Below are 21,401 nucleotides of genomic sequence, written 5' to 3'. Positions count from 1 at the left end.
CTTACAGTACCTCCCCCCAGGTAGGGCTGTGCATTTGTGGACGTGTCCTGCTTGATTGACATCCAAGTGTGATGTGATACCATATGCAAATGCCACACAACTGACAGACATGCAGACTTGCAGATGACATTATACATACAAGGTATTGTACTATAACGTATGCAAATGGAGAAATTTTTGAGATTTCAATTCAAAAGACTTTGTAGGCAAATAAGTATTTGTGCTCAAAATTAGAATATGAGCAGCTAAACCTATGCAGTTAACATACTTATAAACAATGAGCTATTTCATGCACAGTACCCTTTTTGGTATTTCAGGCTGTCTAAAACGGCATGGCAGTCTGTACATGCTGGCCAACCACTGGAAAATGTTTTAAAATACAGTTACATTTTTTTCCAGCCCTGCTAACTGCACTTGATGTTGGGTCAAAAAATTTACTTCTATTAAGTCTGTGGTCACTTTGTTGACATCTTCATGCATTGAAGACCACAAGTTAAACTAAATGTTATCCCATGTATATGTTTTCGAGACTTTTTGTCTCCTTTGTTGGGTATATTATCTAATTTTAGTTAAAAGTACGCAGTCTTTTTCTACTTTGCATGAATAGTTTGTTTTCTGATTTTCTGTAATAGTTACTTAATGAATATTAATTAGGTTCCTGCCAAGATGTTCATCAGTATTCATAAGGTATTCATCCACATAATCAATTATGTAGTGGTGGGCAGGGTTTGGCAGGATTTGCCCTATTGACTGCCCTTGACTTGGTTGCTGCTTTAGTTCTATCAACCATTGATTGTAATGTGTGTTCAGTCTGTTAACTTATATTTTATTACCCTAAGTATCACTGTGCACTACTATAAATTTTTACTGTAGTCTAGTATGTTAGACCAAATATGTGTATAATATCATCCACTGAAATTTCAAGTCAATGATGTTCTTATTACTCTACTGTTTAGAATGTTGCTTTATAATATTTTCATTCTGTCTTGTTGTGCCTTCTTTTCTGAATGTTCCTTGTAATGTTTTCATTCTATCTTGTCTTGCTTGCATGGCTCGTGTCATGGCCAAAAAGGTTCCCTGAACAAGCCCATCTGTTAGTTAATAAAGATTAAATAAAATTAAAAAAAAAAAACATGTTCTGCATTTACAGTATTGGGAAACAATTTGTTTTCACTTTATTTGTAGCCTTCTCAATGTCTTTATTTGTTTCTTCCACCATGCCTTCTTCAGACTGTATGTCAGTCTCCTCAGTTGTAAAATGATAGTCAAACAGGAAATATCCCTCATCTTGACACTTTATAGCTTTCAAAGCACAGTCCTGCTGTTTTGTCTCTGACTGCACTGTTTCAGAATTCATTCACTAAATATTGAATGTCTCCACCAAAAATAAAAAAAGGATTTTCACTTAGCCCATTACCTCAGCGCTCCATTCTTATCATTGCTGATAAGAAACATATTGTCTGTTCCTCAATATGTAATGAAAACCAAAACTCCCTACCATCAATTGAAATACCACTTTCATTCTACACTTTCTTAAAGTCATATACTATACTACATACCTCTTTAAAGTACAATTCTATGTGTATTACCTGTGTCATCAGTTCTAAACTGTTGAAGTTGTGTGTTCCCTGTAGACTCAGATCATTATTTGCATAATTGCTGCTTAGCAAATTGTAAGTTAAAAAAAAAAAAAAAAAAAACTGCTGCCGGTCCCTTCCCCAAAGGTATTATCAGTTTGAATTTGTTGCACTTTAAATCTCATATTTTTATTAAACCAGCCAAAGCCACGTACCTGTCAAGTTTATTATCTACTTTAGCTCCTCACCAAAGGATTTTTTTTGGTAAAATGGCAATCCCTGCGTCTCTCCCAGTACTGCATAGGTTCTGTCCTTCTTGAACTTTCTTCCACCCCCCCCCCCCTCCTCAAATCAGTTGTGAGTTTTCATAGATGCATAGGCAAGCACTAAGCTAGCTGCCATTGTGGGTCACTTGAAGCCTATCCATCTTCCCTTTTAAAGGTGAGAATCTAACCATGTACCTTGTGTCTGTGAGGTAAATACCATCACCATTATATCATCCCCCATCAAAACGCCATTGTGCACGACACTTTTGAGATTATAGGCAAATAATAAGCAAAACAGTCTGCAAACAGTTGCACACCTGGCCAATATCTAGAAAGTGACAGTGGTGGGAATCAAACCCTGTACCTTGTGTTTGTGAGGTAAACACTAACTGTTATACTAACCCCCCAACAAAAAGCTATTGTGCAAAACATGTCTGGGATTGTAGGTAAATACTAGGCAAATCAGTCTGCAGACTATCACATGCCTAATCAGTAACCAGGAAGTGATAAAGTTGAGAATCAAGCCCTGTACTTTGTGTCTGTGAGGTAGATACCTTAACTATAATGTCAAGACCAAATCTCTGAGTTCTTTCACTAGTTGCACAGAAAGTAAGAGCAGAGGAATTATCCATATTATTTGCTATTCTGTGAATTATCAGCACTTAACCAGTTGCAAAAAAAAATGATCAAGAGCATTGCAACATAAAGAAATGTATTCACTGGGTTCAGCAGTTAGCATCTCTCTTAGTACTTTATTTTGCAACCCTTTTTGCTGCAATTCAGTTGTAAAAATTCCATCACTGTCTTTATCAGACAAAATCATCTCTGACTCAGTCTGCACTTCAACTCCTCTCACAAATGTCTTTCTTCTTCCTCCATTTTTGTGCCACATCACCCTACATAGACTAGAGAAATGTCCTTGCTGTCCTGACTAGATTTCTCTTGGTCAGTATGAACATCAGTTTGTCTCACCTGAAAATGGTATTTGTAGCAGACTAAAATAGTCAACAAAATTAAATAAATACATTATTAGTGACATAAGTAGTGTTATAGTTTTCAAGAAACTTGATTTGAGATCTGGATTTTATTTATTAGAATTACATTCAGATGGAAAAGTGTTGCTGCATTTTTAACTTAACTCGCACAAGTCTAATGAGGGACAGTGACTAAAAGTGTCATACACCAGGTTATGCAAGGGATGCAAAAATGTAAAGTAAAATTTCAGTGATGATTGTATTACTTTTGACAGAACATGAGCTGAAAGTAATCTCAGTCCTTGATTATTTAAAAAAATTTGTTTAAATTCTATAGTTATATATTTGGTCTAATAAGGTAAACTTTCAGTTTTGAAACATGTTGTCGTGTGACAGTGTCACAAAAGGAGATACTGCCAGCCCAGCTATCTGGAATTTTGTAAATAATTATATGTTATTTGTGAATAGTAACATACTTTATAGAGAAGTGTATTAACATGATTTATATAGAAGTGCAACAAAGAGTGATACTGCCAGCACAGCTGTCTGGAATTTTGTAAATGGTTATGTGTTATTTGTGAATGTCAATATGCTTCATGTAAGATGCTTGTATTGCAACCTTATTAGAACTGTATGTTATGTGTACATCAAACTAGGTTTGTACAGACATGTGTTGAAAAAGGTTTCTACAGTACTGAGCTTAAAGATGTATCCACAGTGTACCCTACTGGAATAGAAGAGAAATGTATCTACACTATTGTAATTGTTTAAGTGTACATATTTTACAAGGGAAGCTGAAATACAGAAGGTTAACTTGCAAAACTTTAGAAAATAATTGAAATTAAATTACTTTATGGCTGGGCCATAATAAAAGGATGTTATCTTTCAATTCCAATACAGTAACAGGCACAATGTCTAGAACTAGAAGTATTCTGTATTGTCTTTAAATGTGGAGAAATGTAAATTTTTTTTTACGACTTCCACCATTTGCCAAATGATCTGAGGTCTGTATATTTTCGCAGGTGGATGCGAAGTGCTGCTAGCTTTCAGCAGCGGGGGTTTTACCTGAGATAGAGTCAGATGATAAGAAATTATGTCATTCTGCAAGCTATCCCAACAGTAATATTTGAGATATTAATTTGGGAAGTCTGTGAGAGAGAGATAGCATTCTTTGTTTTGTCTTTGACCTGGCAAGCTCCATTCATCACCCATCTGCCTTGCTTGTTATGAGTACGTAAGCCTAGGCAACAGTGTAGTTCTCTTAAATTTCAACAGGAATATAGTGAAGCATAGTTTAGATGTTTTTATGTATTTATTTGAGACTGTCCTGCAATGTTGTTTTTAAATATTTCCTGTGATTTTGAACTCTGACGTTACTGTGTGTGTGTGTGTGTGTGTGTGTGTGTGTGTGTGTGTGTGTGTGTGTGTGTGTGTAATATTTAGTATTATCTTGTTCTTTTAATTATTATTAAATATATTTAAACCTTTCATTGTGGCTGGTCTGTCTAGACATATCTAAGCTCTGAGAGTACTTGCATATTTATTTGGTAACACTGTGTAGGCCACTCCTAATAGCCTTGCTGTTGGTCAAACTACCATTTGTATTGATAGTAACATTACAAAGTAAGATTGAACACCCTTTGTTAAGGGCCTTAAAATAGCTGGGTACTACCTTATAGTTTGGGCAGAAGGGGGCATAGCTAGTAAACGTGTGCTAGCCTTTCCCAAGGGTGGGTGGATGGGTGAGTGTGTGTGTGTGTATGTGTGTGTGTGTAACTCAAACGTCAAAGAGTGTGTGTATGTCAGCTACTTGGGCAGGGACACGAAGCACTGGTTGGACAGAGAGAGGGTGCAGGAGGTCTTGGCTTGGTCACTCAGCTGAGATCTCAACTCTATAGCTGTGCCAGCGAGGAGTCATATTGGGGATCTGGAGAAAGAGAGAGAAATCAGCCCCGGACTGACTGTGGTCTCTATGTGCTCTTAAGGGAAATTGCACTTGAGGCAGTGAGCTGCATCTGGAAATACTGTGTGTGTACCTGCCATCCTCCCAATGTACATCTCCCATTGTTGCCAGTGGTGAGAATTGATTACTTGATTACTGGGCCAGTGTCAGGGCATCACAGACAGGTTTATTAAAAACCAGGTTATACTGAAAGATGTATTTTATCTTGTTCATTAAGCAAGCACAGGGTGTTTGTTATTGTGGAAGTAACAGTGGAGGGCCTCTATTCCCCTGGAAGGGTATTTCCACAGTGACACACACACTGGAGGGCATTATTTTGCTTAGAGAATGGGCTGTCTGTAAAATTGTTGTGTTTTACTTACTTATTTTTTTTTATTACTATGTTATTTTTATGTATATTTTTTATGTAAAATAATTCCTGTGCGAAAGGTTTTAAACTGGCTGTAGTATATATTAATGGTGTTGAAGAAAGCAATTTACATCCAAAATATAACACTTGAAAAAATACCTTACTCCTAAAACGTTTGGTTTGTTGCCAGTCATTGTTGATAGAAGTTAATAATAATGACAGACATTTGAGTTTCAGACTTTTATTTCCTTCAGAAAATTCAAGCTAACACAAATCTAAGCAAGTTTGTAATTTTATAAGAACAATAATTAAACCTGTTCCTATTTTTGTACCTTTGTTCCCCATGTATTTTAGACATTATCCAGATTTCTTTAGCTGAAAGGTCCAGAGGTATGCAAACCTCTTTACTGCTACCAGTGGTCGATTTCATTCACTCACTCTCTCTCTCTCACACAGACACACACCTGCTCTGCTTCAGAAAATGTGTGCTAACACAAATCATTTAAAACTGTACAGAATGTTTGCAGAATGTCCAGATTTTTGTCTCATATTTGTGGTCTGTTCCTCATATAAATGTGTTTTTTTGATAAATCAATTGGATTATCTAAAGATTAAAGTCACTAAATAATGACATACATTTGAGTTTCAGACTTTATATCCTTCAGAAAATGCATGGTAACACAAATCCTGTTATTCTACCAACTTTCTAAGTTTATAAGAGTAATATTTAAAACGTATCCCATTTTCTGTGCATTTGTCCCCTCATTATGTCAGACCTTGTCCAGATTTCTTGTGCTAAGCAGTTGAGAGGTATGTCAAGAGGTACGCAAACCTCTTAACTACTGCTGCTTCCAGGAGATTGCTGGATCAATCTCACTCTTCAGTCTGTGTGTGTGTTTCTCTGTCTCTCTCTCTCACACACACACACACATACACACACACACACACACACACATACACACACACACACACACACAGTCACTCCTACATTCATGCATGCATTCATTCACACAGACAGAAACATAAACACACATAACACACACACACACACACACACACACACACACACACACACACACACACACGCTTTAATTTATTTTTTCTTTCTTATTTTACACTCAGTAAACAGCAAAAGCTGTGCTAAGTGAGCATAAAATAATGGTGACAATTATTTTTTTCAGCCTGAGCTGCCTGGCAGTTTAATATGCTGCCATGAAGCGGCAGACTCATTTTTACAGCGAGCATTACCTGTAGATTAACGCCCTGCTGGAGAATGTTCATTCTCCAGTCAGGATGCAATCTACAGGTTGCCCATTCTCTAATGCCTTTTTATCCTACTTTTTATGGTTTCTTTTGGTATTGTTCTTGCAAGCTGGGAGTATCTTGACTCTGCATAAACAGCCCCAAGGAAGGCAGATGCCCTTTATAAGCTCTTAGTAAAGTGTGTAGAATTACTTATCAAGTCCTTGAGCTGACTTGTAATATGATTTCTTTGGTCCACCATAGGTCAAAGAAGCTATGACACAATTACTCTGTTGCTTGACCAGGAGTCCAAATCTTTGGACAGAAGTAGTAAGACTTTATACTCCCCTGTCATGTTCAGGCTTAGAACCCTCTACTGTTCATTTCACCTGTTCCAGCTCTCTGTAGTATCCAAGGCACTGTTAAACCTAAAAGAGCTCCCAGAGCATCTCATAGAGTCTGAGCATAGAAAGAGCTCTTGTGGAAAACCTTGGGACATCTTCTAAAATGGGATACCATTTGTCCAATTGCAGTCTTGACTGTGCATGTGCTATAGTTTGGACCATAGCCTAGAGTGTGTGTCTGGGCAAGATCATGCAGCTGAGGATGTTCCCCCTCCTTTTAGGAGGTACTCAGAAATAGCATTCTGGATGTCCATTTCTGTATGAACTTTCTTTTCAGCCAGACCTTACAGTACCTGGTTGATGACCTCCTCAACCAAAGTTGAGAGGGCCTTTTATGATGACAGTTCTTTCAACTTCACTTGTTTTTCTAAGCTCAGCCAAACCTAGAATCCTCTGTACCATATGAGGAAGATACTGAAGAATCTATCTGTTCCTGCCCCATCAGTTGCTGCTAAGTTCCTCAAGAAGGTGATTCTGTAGGTTGTGTTATTGCAGTGCTGACTGTGAGATCTTCTGTGGGAGGCAGTTTGAGTTTGCACAGACTCAGCAAACCATCATGAAGGGCCAGTGGGTTCTAGACATGGGCATTTTCTGCCACGTCTTGGCACTCATAGGTACTCCCCCTGAGATATCTAATCTGGTGGGCCAGTCCAGCTCAGTAAAGCTCTTATAACTGACTCAGACTCTGCTGTAAAAGGGGTCCTGTCCTGTATTTGGAGACAGTTATTTCTGCCCCTTTCTGATCATAATAGAGGAAAGGAGGGTGTCCTCACCAACTTCAACAAGCACATTCAGTGTGTCAGGTTTCTGGCAATGACCCCTCAGGGTTTCATACCATTATTCCAAAGGATGGCTGAATGGTGTTTCTGGACTTGATGGATGTTATTTAGCATATCAGTATTTGAGAACCACACAGAAAATTCCTCTGGTTAACTTTGAGTGAGCATCATTTTCATTATAAAGTGTTGCAATTTGGGCTCTCTTCCTTACCCCATACCTTATTAAGCTGTTGGCTATGGTGTCCAAAGCCCTGCAGGGAAAGGATTTCCTTTCTGTGAAGACTGGCTCCTTATCAACCCTGCAGTGACTCCCTGGAAGACCTTGTTGGTGGGTCCTTTTTTAGTTGAAGACCCTAGGGTGACCATAAATTGAGAGAAGTTCTGTGGGACTCTTGCTTAGAATTTAACCTTCATAGACTTGGAGCAGGACAGTTTCCAGTGCCTGTCATTTCTGGTCTTGGAAAAGACAGAGGAGTTCATGACTCTAGCAGTCTAGGTGAGAATACAATATGTGGTTCTGATGTGGATTCTTATGTTTTTTATTCTGAGCCTGGTGGCTGCTGTTACCTTTTGCATGCCTAAAGATTTTAGTGTTGGAGTCGACTGTGACGTGTCAGGGACTTCAGAGTCGAGCAAGCCTTATAAACCTTTTTCCAGTGTCAGACCCTGTCAGTAAGCCTAGAAATTTTTTTAACTTTATAACAGGTCTTCACTTTATTTTCTCTTTACAAATCCAGCACAGATTCTGATTACCATGGCTTCACTATAGAGTGGAGAGCATACCTAGCTCCAGCATGGCCAGAAGGTTTGTTTCCCGTGGAGAATGAGTTTCACATCAGTCATGTGGTGCTTATAGGCAGTTCTCATGGCCACAGGCGTCTGGGAGACAGTTGTTTCTGGGCCTTTCCTTATCTGATCAGATAGCCAATCTTTTGTGTGGTGTCTAAACAAGCTAGGGAGCACAGAATCCTACCTGTCACCTGTGGTGGAAGGGAGTGCTCATCCAGCAATAGGCCACAAGCAGAGGTGTCACCCACTCTGTCTTTCACATTCTTGGAGAAGTGAATTTGTTGACGAGACTCTCTGAGCTGCTTCTGTAGTCCTGCACTGGAGCTGCAGATTTAGAGGCTGCATGTGGTCATTGTCTCCATGAAGAGGGCACTCCAATAATCAGCCTATTCACCACTTGGGAAGGCATGATCCGCCAGTATTCTGTTTGGTGCAGTAAGGAATACAGGAGGCTGTAGAGGATTTGTGCTCTGTCTTGCCCCATAGAAGGCTTTTGTATATACACTGTTAGTGCTGTTTCCATATATCAGGTTAAAAGAAGAATAAAATCCATTCTTCTTGCTCCTGGGGACTGAGAGAGACATAGTTTCAAGCATTTAGATCCCTAGTTATACAGGAAACGGAGGTCTCAGAGGTTTTTGAGGGTGTTGGGAAGCCTTCCAGTTGACAGCTCTGCACCCGTAAGTGGATACCGTTCTCATTCTGGTCAGAGCAGTGCAGTACATTGGTCCAGTTACGTCCCTTGTCAGTGATTTTGTCCCTCTCACTGGTACCTGCATGATTTAGCCCTCCATTATTCTATGGTCAAGGTCACGTGATCACTATTTCATTTCATCATGAAATGGAATGAAGGATTTCAGCCCATCACAAGCTGGTCAAGAAAGGAGTGCTGCATCTCTGTCATTTTTTGAAGAATCCCTCCTCACTTTTGGGACTTAAACTTCATGATCAAGGGGCTTGTCTGTCCTTCATTTTAGCCCGCTGTCTGGATGACGTTGAGGTTTGTTTCTTGAACGACTCTGTTGTTAGTGACCATCAGTTCTGCAAGTAAGATCACAGAGATTTAGGGTCGCCCTTGTAGGGTAATCATATCAGATCTTTCACAAGGATCAAGTGTCCCAATAAAACTAATTTACAGTTTCTTTTGCATGCAGTTTTTGAGATGTCTATGAACCAGCCCATTCATCTGTTGGTTTTCTCTTAGGGGACAGAAAACAGATGAGAGAGAGCTCCTCACACAATATAGCATGGATGTCTGCTGTCAGCTCTGGTGTAATGTGTGTCGAAGTTTAGCAAGATGGATCAGCTGTTCACAGTTGCCCAGCAGACACTTTCTATTTGATTTGCTAGCACATTATCATTTTTATCTGCTGGTTAACTGGTCACTGGTGAATGTTATGATTAGAGCTCATGTATCTGCAAGAATGGCTGTGTGTAGTACTTGCTTTTAAAATGTCTCCTTTGTTGATATTTGTGTTATGACAACTTGGTCTTGGGTGCATACCTTCACCAAACATTATTTTGTCAACCTTGACTACTGGAATTAGACCTTCTTTAGAGCAGCTGTGTTTCAGCATTCAGCCTTTAAAATCTTGTTTCTCCCTGTACATTTAAGCTCCTTCCACCCTGATGGGTTACTACATGAAATAAAACCCAACCATCGGACTCAAAACCAGAGTTCTTAATGTTAAAAGTGATATGTTTAGGTCAATAATATCCTCTTTCCTAAAGTAAATGGTGTTCTTAACTGACTAATGCTTTACTGCTAATTTTCCTAAAAGAAAAATGATATAATGTCCTTATAGCCTGGTGAATAATAATAGTTAAACACACCAAAATAGCTTAAAGCCCTTTTGAGTAATTAAAAGTTCAAGTTTTAGAGTTTACGGAGGTAGCTATACAGCTAACTCCTATCTTGAATCTTGACTCAGTGGCTGAGCCTTGACTATTAAATAAAAAGAATTTCTACTATAGCCTCTGGGAATTTTGTTCCCGTAGACTAGCATTAGGTGAGTGTGACGTGATGTTTGGCGAGGCATGAATGTGTGAATGGTGAGGCAGCTAGGAGGTTTGCATAAAACACCAATTTGAATAATTAATTTCATTGCTTTAATATACATTGCCTGGTTGGGTAGAATTAAAAAGATATTCTGAAACAGAATGAACTGATTTTGAATCAGTAAAGTCTATGAACCTATGAATCAGCAAAGTGTTCTTTAGTCAGCTGGGCTTTTCACCTTTAAGCAGGTAGATATGGTGCTATGGGGTAAAAGTAGTAAATTCAAATACTACTTTTCCAGATGGCATATAGCAAGAAGACTGTAGTTGTTTTACAGAAAAAGTCTGTTGATTTAAGTTGTTTCCTTAGACCTGTTTATTTTTCATGTTGTGTCTTTCATGCAAGCTGTACTGGTACACTTCATCAGTGTTCAATACATTCATTTATGTAGATATGACATATGCTGTGTAATCCAGCATTGAAAGTGGCCTGATATTTTGTTTTCTTTTTGAGTTTGTAATGTTTCTGTATATTAGTGATAACTTTTAATTAAATATTTTTGTGTGTGTAAAAAAAATTTAGATCTGCCAGAAAGTGGCCGTGGGCAGAAAAGATTTCAAAAGGATTCTTCAGAGGCTCCAGGTAAGTTTACCTTCTTAAATTACAAGTACCCACTTGCACAATAAAGCATTCTGTTATTATAGAAAAGAGTATGCATTTAATTGTACTAATGTGTGACTGGGCTGAGTACAGACCTTTGAATTTGTGTTATGGGTCTTGCTGTATAAAGTTCTGCTACACACTCATAGAAAATATTTTTATTTATTTGACATTTGTTAACCCGGTTAGTCCAACTGGGACAGAGCCCTTTTTCAATGGAGACCCAGGGAGAAAAGCTCCACAGAAAAACATTCAATTAATTTGACATATAGTAATACAAACATTTATATAGACATAAACAACAGAAGTTATCATACATGGCAATTTGAATATATATATATATATATATATATATATATATATATATATATATATATATATATATATATATATAGCAGCATGAGGAGAATACAGAGAAGAGAAACAAGAAATAATACAGATAGACATTTTATTGTATTTGTAACACAGAGGGTAGTATTATTTTAGAGTTGGAGTCAATAAGGAGAATAAAAATTGTTTGAATTTAAATATAAATAAAACAGTATTGTATTCAGTCTCCTATGATCATAGCCACGAGAGCTTTTTATTTGTAGTATTGAATTACCTGTTACTTTTACATGCACATGATTTAGTTTTTTAATGTACTTTTTAATGTGTGTACCATTTTGCCAGTGTATTTCTGTAACATGTTAATGTCATTTAGCTGGGAGGCATGTAAAGATAACAAAAGCAATGGAACTGAAAAGACAGCTGTGAAATAGAAAGTTGTTTCCATGCTGACTTGCATGCACGTGCATACAACACTTGGATTTTCCATCAGGCTGCACTGGTGCACAGATATCTCTTAAATGTAGGGCTTGATTGAACCTTGCCTTAACCTTTCAGTTCTCCAGTTTTATGGTTATTTAAGTTGAGGGCTGATGAGTGTATAGCAGATCCATTGTTATTTCACTAACTAAATATCCCTAATTTTTACGCTGCAGTTAGACATTAGTAAGTGTGTTTTTTTATTAGCTACCATAGTGACCGTTTATAAAACTGTTCAGCAAACTAGAGTGCAAAAGTAGAACAAAATAACACTAGCTGTAACAAAATAATTTCCCCCCTCAAACCTATGTAGTTCTTGTCCCCTACTCAGTACACTGTATGCTTCAGACCATATCTGCAGTAATAAAATAAAGCTGAATGTGAATACCCATTTGAGATAGCCAAATGGTATGCAATTTATTTAGGGTGCATTAATGCACCTTCCTTTATTAATAATAAAAAAATCCCCCTGCCCACCTATTGCAGTTAATCACCCCCACCCACTACCATTTGCTATGCAAATGTATATACTGTTACTGTGAGTTCCCAGTCCTTCACTGTCAGTTGTTTGCATTAGAATAACCAAGTGGTAAATGCTGCCAAGCCTTTCTGTTCCAGGCCACAGCTGTAGTCATAAAATGAAGTGTAGCAGTGATTAAAAATCTTTAAAACTGCCAGTCTAGCTACTGCAAGTGTCACCCCCCCCCCCACCAAGTATTCTTATGCCATCCAGTAATGGCTTAGTATATAAATTTACTGTAGCCAAACTGTATGCATTTCCTGATCAAAATATCTACATTAAATAAACGTGTCCATCACCGTCTTCTGTCCATCCTCTTAACCCTTCCACTGCACACCCTCTACCCAGCATCATTCAACCTCTTTAGTTACGTTATATAAATCTGCAGCACAATTGTATTCCTTGCACTTCTGGAGGCCATTGATACTGTGCAGCAGGCAGATGCCTACAGGCAAAATCACACTTTTTTTTCTTTGGAGCTTCATGTCAACAAATCTTCATTATTTCTCCTCATTTTGGGTCCAGGTATTTAGTGTAGTATATCTGAGTCCCTGCCTCTTAAAATTATGACACTCTTATTGGGTAGTTTTGCTGGAAACTTCCATTGTTTACAGTGACTGGAAAATCACCTTTTAATACAAAATTGTTCCCTCATGAAGGAACTCCTATGACGAATATTTTGAAAGTTTTATTTGAGAATATAACTTATTAAAAGAATTTTAACTCTGCATTTAGTTTGGTGAACATTTCTTCATAAGTTTGCAAAAACATTTTTGCACCAGGAGTACACACTGCCATCTGCAGAAACGCAGAGACTTCACAAGTTAAACTCCAGTAAGATAAGCATTCTAAAATTTTGTGCCAAAATTTCTCTAGCTTGTGTAGTTAACCCCTACTTATTTGTGGCTCCATTCTCTTTCTGCCCTCATTTCTTCTTTCTGTGTCTTACAAATAATTGATTTAAGTAGTTATATATTTGCAACAGCAGCAGGAATCAAGAAATCCTCAGTTCTGTTAGTAATTAAAAATTATACAACGGCCCTCCATTAATATTCTAAAACCTGCATGCTGATTGGTCAGCGTGCCCGTTGTAAATCAGACTTATACTAATGGAAAAAGGTCCGGTCGCCCGGACTTTTTCCATTAGTATAAGTCTTTTTTTTTTGTTTTGGACAGCAACGGAGAACGGAAGAGCTGCGTTGCTGTTATCTTGCTATGTTAAACTCATTTAACATAGCGAGACAGCTTTAAAAAAAGCAACGCAGAAAGAAAGATCTCCATTGCTTAGCTTTTTTAAAGCTATCTCGTTATGTTAAACTCTTTTAACATAGCGAGACACATTTTTAAAAAGCAACGGAGATCTTCCTTTCTCCGTTGCTTCCACACACAGCTCTGATGCACTGCGTAACCATATGCATGCGCAGTACATCAGAACTGCCTCAGAATACTGGACAACTGCGGAAGGGCAGCAAGGAGGCATTATACAATGCCATTATTTAAGAAAAGTAAGTATTTTTTTTCTTAAATAATGTCATTGTATAATAGCAATAACCCACTTCTGGGTGTGGGTAATGCTGGATTTACCCACGGTTGTCTTTGACCACTCGGGCTTCGGCCTCGTGACCAAACCACACCAACTGTAGGTAAATCCAGCATTACCCACACCCAGGCGTGGGTTATTGCTTAAGTATACAGAAGTTAATGCTTGTACATTTAAATCGTTTCATTCATGTAGTGAGGCAGACCTATGGCAAAAAGTGTGCTATTTTATATGCGTATTCCAGTTACTTTTATCTGCAGTTTTTCATTGTTGTGTGCTAATTGGAAAAAAAAATCAGCATTTGCTTAATTTTTCAAGCATTAAATAATCAGCTTAAAATGTCTTCCAAGTTATTATATATTTTCCGGGAAATTATTCAGTAACATAATGTATATTAGTATCCGTTTTGTCTTAATTCCTTAAACAGTTTTCTTTTTGCTCCTGTTTTAACACTGCCTATGTTTGGTATACTTCCTGAGAGTGAAATAAGCTTTGGTTTGAGGCGGAGTATTGTTCCTAGGTATATACTAGGCTAACAACCACAATGGCCTTTTTAAGCCTAGCCATGCATCCCAAATGTATCCTACAAATTCAGTGCCCTGTGTATAAACTAGGACATGGATGGTGAAACATTTACAGATAGACTTTATCCATTAGAGACATAGATGACAGATCAGATGAATTTCTGTTTTCCCATTCACTGGTCCAGGTTACGCTGAATAGAGTCAAGGAAGGTAGTTCTGATGCTGCTTGTTTTGTGGGTATGCAGGAGGTCCATCAGAGTGGGATCCTAGGATGCCTTGTGTGGCAGACATATATCACCCATCAACATTCTGTAGGAGACAGTATAGAGATAAGGCTTTGAGGTGATCCACATTGGACATATTGTTACAGTTGTGTTTTCTTTTTATGAGGACCCTCTGTGGATGTTGCCATTCTTGCATGTACCTGGTCAGGTATATACTGAAGGGGGGGCATTGTACTCAATGATAGGTCTGATGAGGGATGAATACAGTGGAACAATGACTTCATTTGACCTAGATAACCATACCCATGTTCCTTCTCTCTGGAAAAAGTCACACATTATCCCTCTGCCCAAAAGGAAATTCAACAGATATTAATAATTTTAATCCTATAGCAATCTTATCTCCTCTCTCCAAAATACGTGAAAAATTTATTTAGAAACAGTTGCTAGACTATCTCCAGCAGTAAGAACTTTTATCCCCTACGCAACAAGGATTCTGCCCTTCCTATTGTACTAGCACTGCCCGTCTAACCTGTATATATATATATATATATATATATATATATATATATATATATATATATATACTCTGTCAATAAAGCTAGAGATAATGGCAAACTAGTGTGTTCTTATTTCTAGAATTGTCTAAACTCTTTGACACAGTTTGTCACAGCAAACTTCTACTTCAAATGCCCTCACTAGGTCTCACTCAGCCCACATGTCACTAGCTTAAAAGCTACCTGTCAAATAGGTGTCAGTCAGTAAAATGGCACTCCATGCTCTCTCCTTACCTCCCAGTCACTATCGGTGTACCACAAAGCTCTATCATTGGTCCCCTCCTCTTTAACATTTTCAACAACACCCTCTATACATCTGCACAACAGGCCACCCTAATACAGTTGCAGATTATTCCACTGTCATTTGCACATCTGGCAACATGATACACCTCCAAAAAATTGCTCAGGAAGCTTTAATAGCCACTGACGCATGGCTTTGCAACTCACTAGTTATGCTCTACCTAGAAATTACCTACATTTTCCCCACAAATCCCTCTCTCATGAAAAAACAAAATGTAATGTCCTCTCTCTTGATAATGCAACCATTGAAGTCACTTCTTATAGCAAATTATTAGAGGTGATAGTAGATGATAATCTTGTTTTCGACCTGCATATACAAAATTGCATAAGAAAAACTCATCAAAAACTAGGGATTTTTTACAGAGCCAAAAACTTTCTCACTGGCACAACTAAACCACATTTGCCACTACTTATCTCCTCCCCACTCTTCTTTATGGCATTCCCATCCTTACTTACCTCCAGGCTTCACAAAAATTAAAACTTGAACAATTCTATAGCAATGTTGCTAAATTTGCGGCAAATACCCCTTTCAGAACCCACCACTGTATTAGCACCGAAAAGCCTAAATTGGTTAGAACTGCCTCATCAACTAACATACACAGTTTCCACCTATAAAATTATCCAGCATCCACCTACCTGTCCATCACTAAAAAACATTCTACATAACTGTGTTCCCATTTGGTCACTGTGATCCAGTGACCAAAAACTCCTGTCTGAATACAAACCTAGCAAATCTGCTGGCTATTGCCTGTACTTGCACAAGGTTGCTAAGGCCTGGAACTCCTTACCTGTATCCATCAGTTCTATACCCTCCCTCCCATCTTTCAAAACCATTCTGAAAGACTTCCTTGCTAAAATCTGCTCAAAACCAGGATAAACTATATACCTAAATGTGAACAAGTACCTTTTCATTCATTAACTTACCTTTAATTTCTGTACAAACTGTCTACAATTTCTTTAAATGTTAGATGGTTTTCATATAACTTGTATCGATTCTTAAGCAATGTTTTTATATTATATCTAATTTGTCATAATTATTTAAACTGCAGATGTTTTTGTTTTATTTTTGAAGTTTGTAAAATAATTGTTCTTAAAATGTTTTGTAATAATTTGGAGCTTTTCTTCCCAGGCTCCTGCTGATAATGGGCTTCTACCCATTCGGACTTTGCTGGTAATCAAATGTCAGTCAATCAATAAATAAATAAATAATAACCTTGTTATAAGTTGAGCAACATAGAATGATTTCTTCACTACCTTAGACACATTTGTCAAAAATCAGGTTACTGCCAACAAATCTCTGACTGTTGGGTCCACTCTTAGGGGTGTGTTACCAGTGAAGTAATTTCTTTGGGTAGCCAACTTCCCAAAGGGTACTATTACGCATTCTTGGCATTGACTTTTAAACTGTCAGTGGCACGAGTTGTTTATCTGTATTAGCCCTTTCTGAAGGATATTGGTGTCTTTGGGGGATTCCATGACTGCTGCCAGTTTGCAATCATCTGCATACTTGGTTAGCCAGAAGCTCTTGACGTTTGTCTTGGCATTTGAGAAGTATATGCCAAAAAGGATAGGACCCAGCACCGAGTCCTGAGGAACTCCACTAGTGACTGGCCTTTTTGTGGAGGTGAACTCCCCTATCCTAACTTCCTGGGTCCTATCTCAGAGCCAGCTGGCAATCCAGAGTGTAACATAGGGATTTACACCTAATTCCATGAGTTTGTTTACATTGCCTGAGTGGGGTATTATATCAAATGCCTTGGTCAAGTCAAGGTAGGAAATATGCACCATTTCATCCTCATTGGTGACCTTTTTAAAGAAGTCCCTTGACAAAGGAGTTAGATCAAGTGTCTGGAGGTTTCCAATGTCATTATTAATCACTTCCATGATAATTTTTTTCCATGGTTTTACTTGTGAGACTAGTCAGACTAATGGGTCTGTATTTTCTGGGGTTTGTAGTGGGCCAGCCTTTATGCAGAGGGATAACTGTTGCAGTTCTCTAGTTGTGTGGCACAAAGCCTGCCTGGAGGCTGTGATTACATAGTGACTTCAGTGATATCATAGGTCATGTTTCATGCTATTAAGGAGGCATCCTGGGGTATTGTCACAGGCATCAACACTTTCTTAGCCTCTCTACTAGACAAACCCTTGCAACCATCTTTTTATTATCCTTTATTATCCTCCCTCCTTTATGGCGCCCCTCTCCTCACTAATATCCAAAATTCTGCAAGATCCAAACTTTGCACATATGAGGAAACTACAGTGGTACCTAAAGAATTTATGGTCCCAACACAGACACAGTCTAGAAACAGAAATCCCACTAATTCCATGCTTAAAACAGGAGTTCCTATGGTGGGCTCAGGCATGCCAGTCAAACCCAGGCCTACCCTTTAGCCGATCTCAACCAAGCCAGACCATCACAACAGACGCTTCAGACCTAGGATGGGGGCCCACATGCTGGACAAATGCGTGCAAGGATTGTGGACACAGGATCAACTTCACCTGCACATCAATCTAAAAGAAATGCTGGCAGTAAAACTGGCAATCCAAAAGTTCAAACCATTCCTCAAAGAGGGCCAGTTGATGATAAGGACAGACAACACCACAGTCATGTGGTACATCAACAAACAGGGAGGCACTCATTCATACCCCTATGCAGAATGACCTTGGAGCTGTGGACCCTGGCACTCAGCTACAACATTCAGTTACAGGCAATATTTGTACCGGAAAGACAATGCTCTAGCAGACATATTAAGCAGAACCACTTCGGATGCCCACGAATGGACATCTTCAAGACCATCTCAAAGAAATGGGGAATGCCACAGATAGACCTATTCGCATCACCTCTCAATCACCAGCTCAAAAATTCTGCACAAGGACATTCCATCCACTAGCATGGAAAGTGGACTCACTCTCCTTCAACTGGAAAGGCCTAACAGCATATGCATTCCCACCTCTTCCTTTGATACACAAGGTACTACTAAAAATCAAGGAAGAACGTCCAAGGATAATCCTGATAGCCCCAAACTGGCCAAGACAACACTGGTACCCACTACTGAAGAGCATGTCTCAGAACAATATGTGGCCAATACCCCTGATGCCTTTGATGTTAACTCAGAACAACTACAGCATCATACATCCAAACCTAAAACGCTACAACTGACTGCATGGAACATCACATAGCAGCAGCTAATCCAGAACTTTCTCAAAGAGTTAAAGACATTATTCTTGAAGCACGCAGACCTTCAACAAGAAGGAACTATGCTGGAAAATGGAAAAGGTTTGTCATTTGAGTACCGAAGAGGAAAAGATGTGTCAAACATAGATATGCCTAACATTCTGGAGTATCTGGCGAACTTCTTCATTCAGGCCTGTCCTACTCCTCCATCAAGATACATGCATCAGCTATTTCAGCAGAATACAGCTTTGATCCACCTGTTTTTTCGCACCCTTTGCTCAGGCAGTTCCTCAGAGGAATCAAGAATGTAAAACCTCCAAGGAAACCACCATTACCAGCTTTGGATTTAAACTTTGTGCTAGAAAAGTTGACACTATCACCCTTTGAACCAGCAGCAACAGCAGACCTACAACACCTGTCATGGAAAACTGCTTTCCTACTGGCAATTACTTCAGCAAGGAGGGTTTCAGAACTACAGGCCTTTATGGCAGTGCAACCCTTCCTAATCTTCCACCAAGATAGAGTGTCCATGAGGACTAATCCTACATTTATGCCCAAGGTGGTATCCAGAGTATCTTTGAACCAGGCAATCCACCTACCTACCTTCTTTCCCAACCCACAAAACAGAGGGGAAAGAATACTGCATACCTTGGATGTACATAGACAGCTACGCTACTACTTGGACAGAACAAAAATAGCAGAAAGACTGACCAACTTTTTGTAGCCTATGCAACAGGAAGGGAAGGAAAAGCTATTTCCAAACAGACAATCTCCAAATGGATAGGAAATTGCATACGATACTGTTACTCCTTCCATGGAAAACCAATTCCACAGAACATAAGACCTCATTCTACAAGAGCAGCAGCCACTACCACAGCCTTCTTACGAGGAGTGGCAACCAAAGACATTATTGAGGCGGCTACTTGGACCTCCGTGCATACATTTGCCAAGCATTATAATTTGCCTCTATATTCCAGATCCCGAGCAGGGTTTGCCACTGCTGTACTGCAAGGGATCCTAAACACACCATAATCTACTTTTATCCTCCCCTAGTTGGCTATGGTATTCTACCCACTTGTTATGACTGCAGATGCATCCATGAAGGACATAGTACAGTTTTGTACCTACCATAAATGTAGATGTCCGAACTGGATAGCATCTGCAGTCAGGATTACCCTCCCTCCTTCCCCTCTGTGGTACTCCTAGGGTGTTTACCCTCCTAATAGCTAGCTGTTGGGGGGAGTCTTTTATGGTGTATTTGTTTGTATATATGTACATATATGCTTATTGTTGTGTTTACCTCTATCTATTTGGAAACATTGGCATCTATCCAAATTTTAGCCTGCAAGAGGGCTACTGGCATCTGGGGCAAGAAACACTGAGGAAAATGGCGTCGGCTGATGCTTTATACCCGAAGACCAACAGAGATGACGTCAGGTGGAGGCGACATCAGTCAAGCCGGACCCGGACTTTGGAATCCGGCCGACTGCAGGGCTGCCTGACGACAGGACAACCCACTTGTTATGACTGCAGATGCTATCCAGTTCGGACATCTACATTTATGGTAGGTACAAAACTGTACTTTCTGTTAGTAATTAAAAATTATACAACGGCCCTCCATTAATATTCTAAAACCTGCATGCTGATTGGTCAGCGTGCCCGTTGTAAATCAGACTTATACTAATGGAAAAAGGTCCGGTCGCCCGGACTTTTTCCATTAGTATAAGTCTTTTTTTTTTGTTTTGGACAGCAACGGAGAACGGAAGAGCTGCGTTGCTGTTATCTTGCTATGTTAAACTCATTTAACATAGCGAGACAGCTTTAAAAAAAGCAACGCAGAAAGAAAGATCTCCATTGCTTAGCTTTTTTAAAGCTATCTCGTTATGTTAAACTCTTTTAACATAGCGAGACACATTTTTAAAAAGCAACGGAGATCTTCCTTTCTCCGTTGCTTCCACACACAGCTCTGATGCACTGCGTAACCATATGCATGCGCAGTACATCAGAACTGCCTCAGAATACTGGACAACTGCGGAAGGGCAGCAAGGAGGTATTATACAATGCCATTATTTAAGACAAGTAAGTATTTTTTCTTAAATAATGTCATTATAATAGCAATAACTCACTTCTGGTGGTAATGCTGGATTTACCCACGGTTGTCTTTGACCACTCGGCTTCGGCCTCGTGACCAAACCACACCAACTGTAGGTAAATCCAGCATTACCCACACCCAGGCGTGGGTTATTGCTTAAGTATACAGAAGTTAATGCTTGTACATTTAAATCGTTTCATTCATGTAGTGAGGCAGACCTATGGCAAAAAGTGTGCTATTTTATATGCGTATTCCAGTTACTTTTATCTGCAGTTTTTCATTGTTGTGTGCTAATTGGAAAAAAAAAATCAGCATTTGCTTAATTTTTCAAGCATTAAATAATCAGCTTAAAATGTCTTCCAAGTTATTATATATTTTCCGGGAAATTATTCAGTAACATAATGTATATTAGTATCTGTTTTGTCTTAATTCCTTAAACAGTTTTCTTTTTGCTCCTGTTTTAACACTGCCTATGTTTGGTATACTTCCTGAGAGTGAAATAAGCTTTGGTTTGAGGCGGGGTATTGTTCCTAGGTATATACTAGGCTAACAACCACAATGGCCTTTTTAAGCCTAGCCATGCATCCCAAATGTATCCTACAAATTCAGTGCCCTGTGTATAAACTAGGACATGGATGGTGAAACATTTACAGATAGACTTTA

At 38.9% G+C, this 21,401-nt stretch overlaps 1 protein-coding gene across 1 annotated transcript in view; it reads left to right on the top strand.

The window, feature by feature from the left end:
- Window positions 1-21,401, top strand: part of POGLUT1 (protein O-glucosyltransferase 1) — a 937,534-nt gene that overhangs the window by 491,826 nt on the left and 424,307 nt on the right. The window contains exon 6 of the mRNA XM_044072938.1: window positions 10,925-10,984. Within this exon, the coding sequence (XP_043928873.1) occupies window positions 10,925-10,984 (60 nt within the window). The remainder of the gene's footprint in view (window positions 1-10,924; window positions 10,985-21,401) is intronic.

The sequence above is a fragment of the Protopterus annectens genome, chromosome 5.part1 (assembly GCF_019279795.1).
Source record: "Protopterus annectens isolate FY-2018-M chromosome 5.part1, PAN1.0, whole genome shotgun sequence".
NCBI classification, from domain to species: domain Eukaryota; kingdom Metazoa; phylum Chordata; order Ceratodontiformes; family Protopteridae; genus Protopterus; species Protopterus annectens.
The sequence above is the reverse complement of the archived record's forward strand: the minus strand, read 5'-3'. Positions and strand labels throughout refer to the sequence as shown.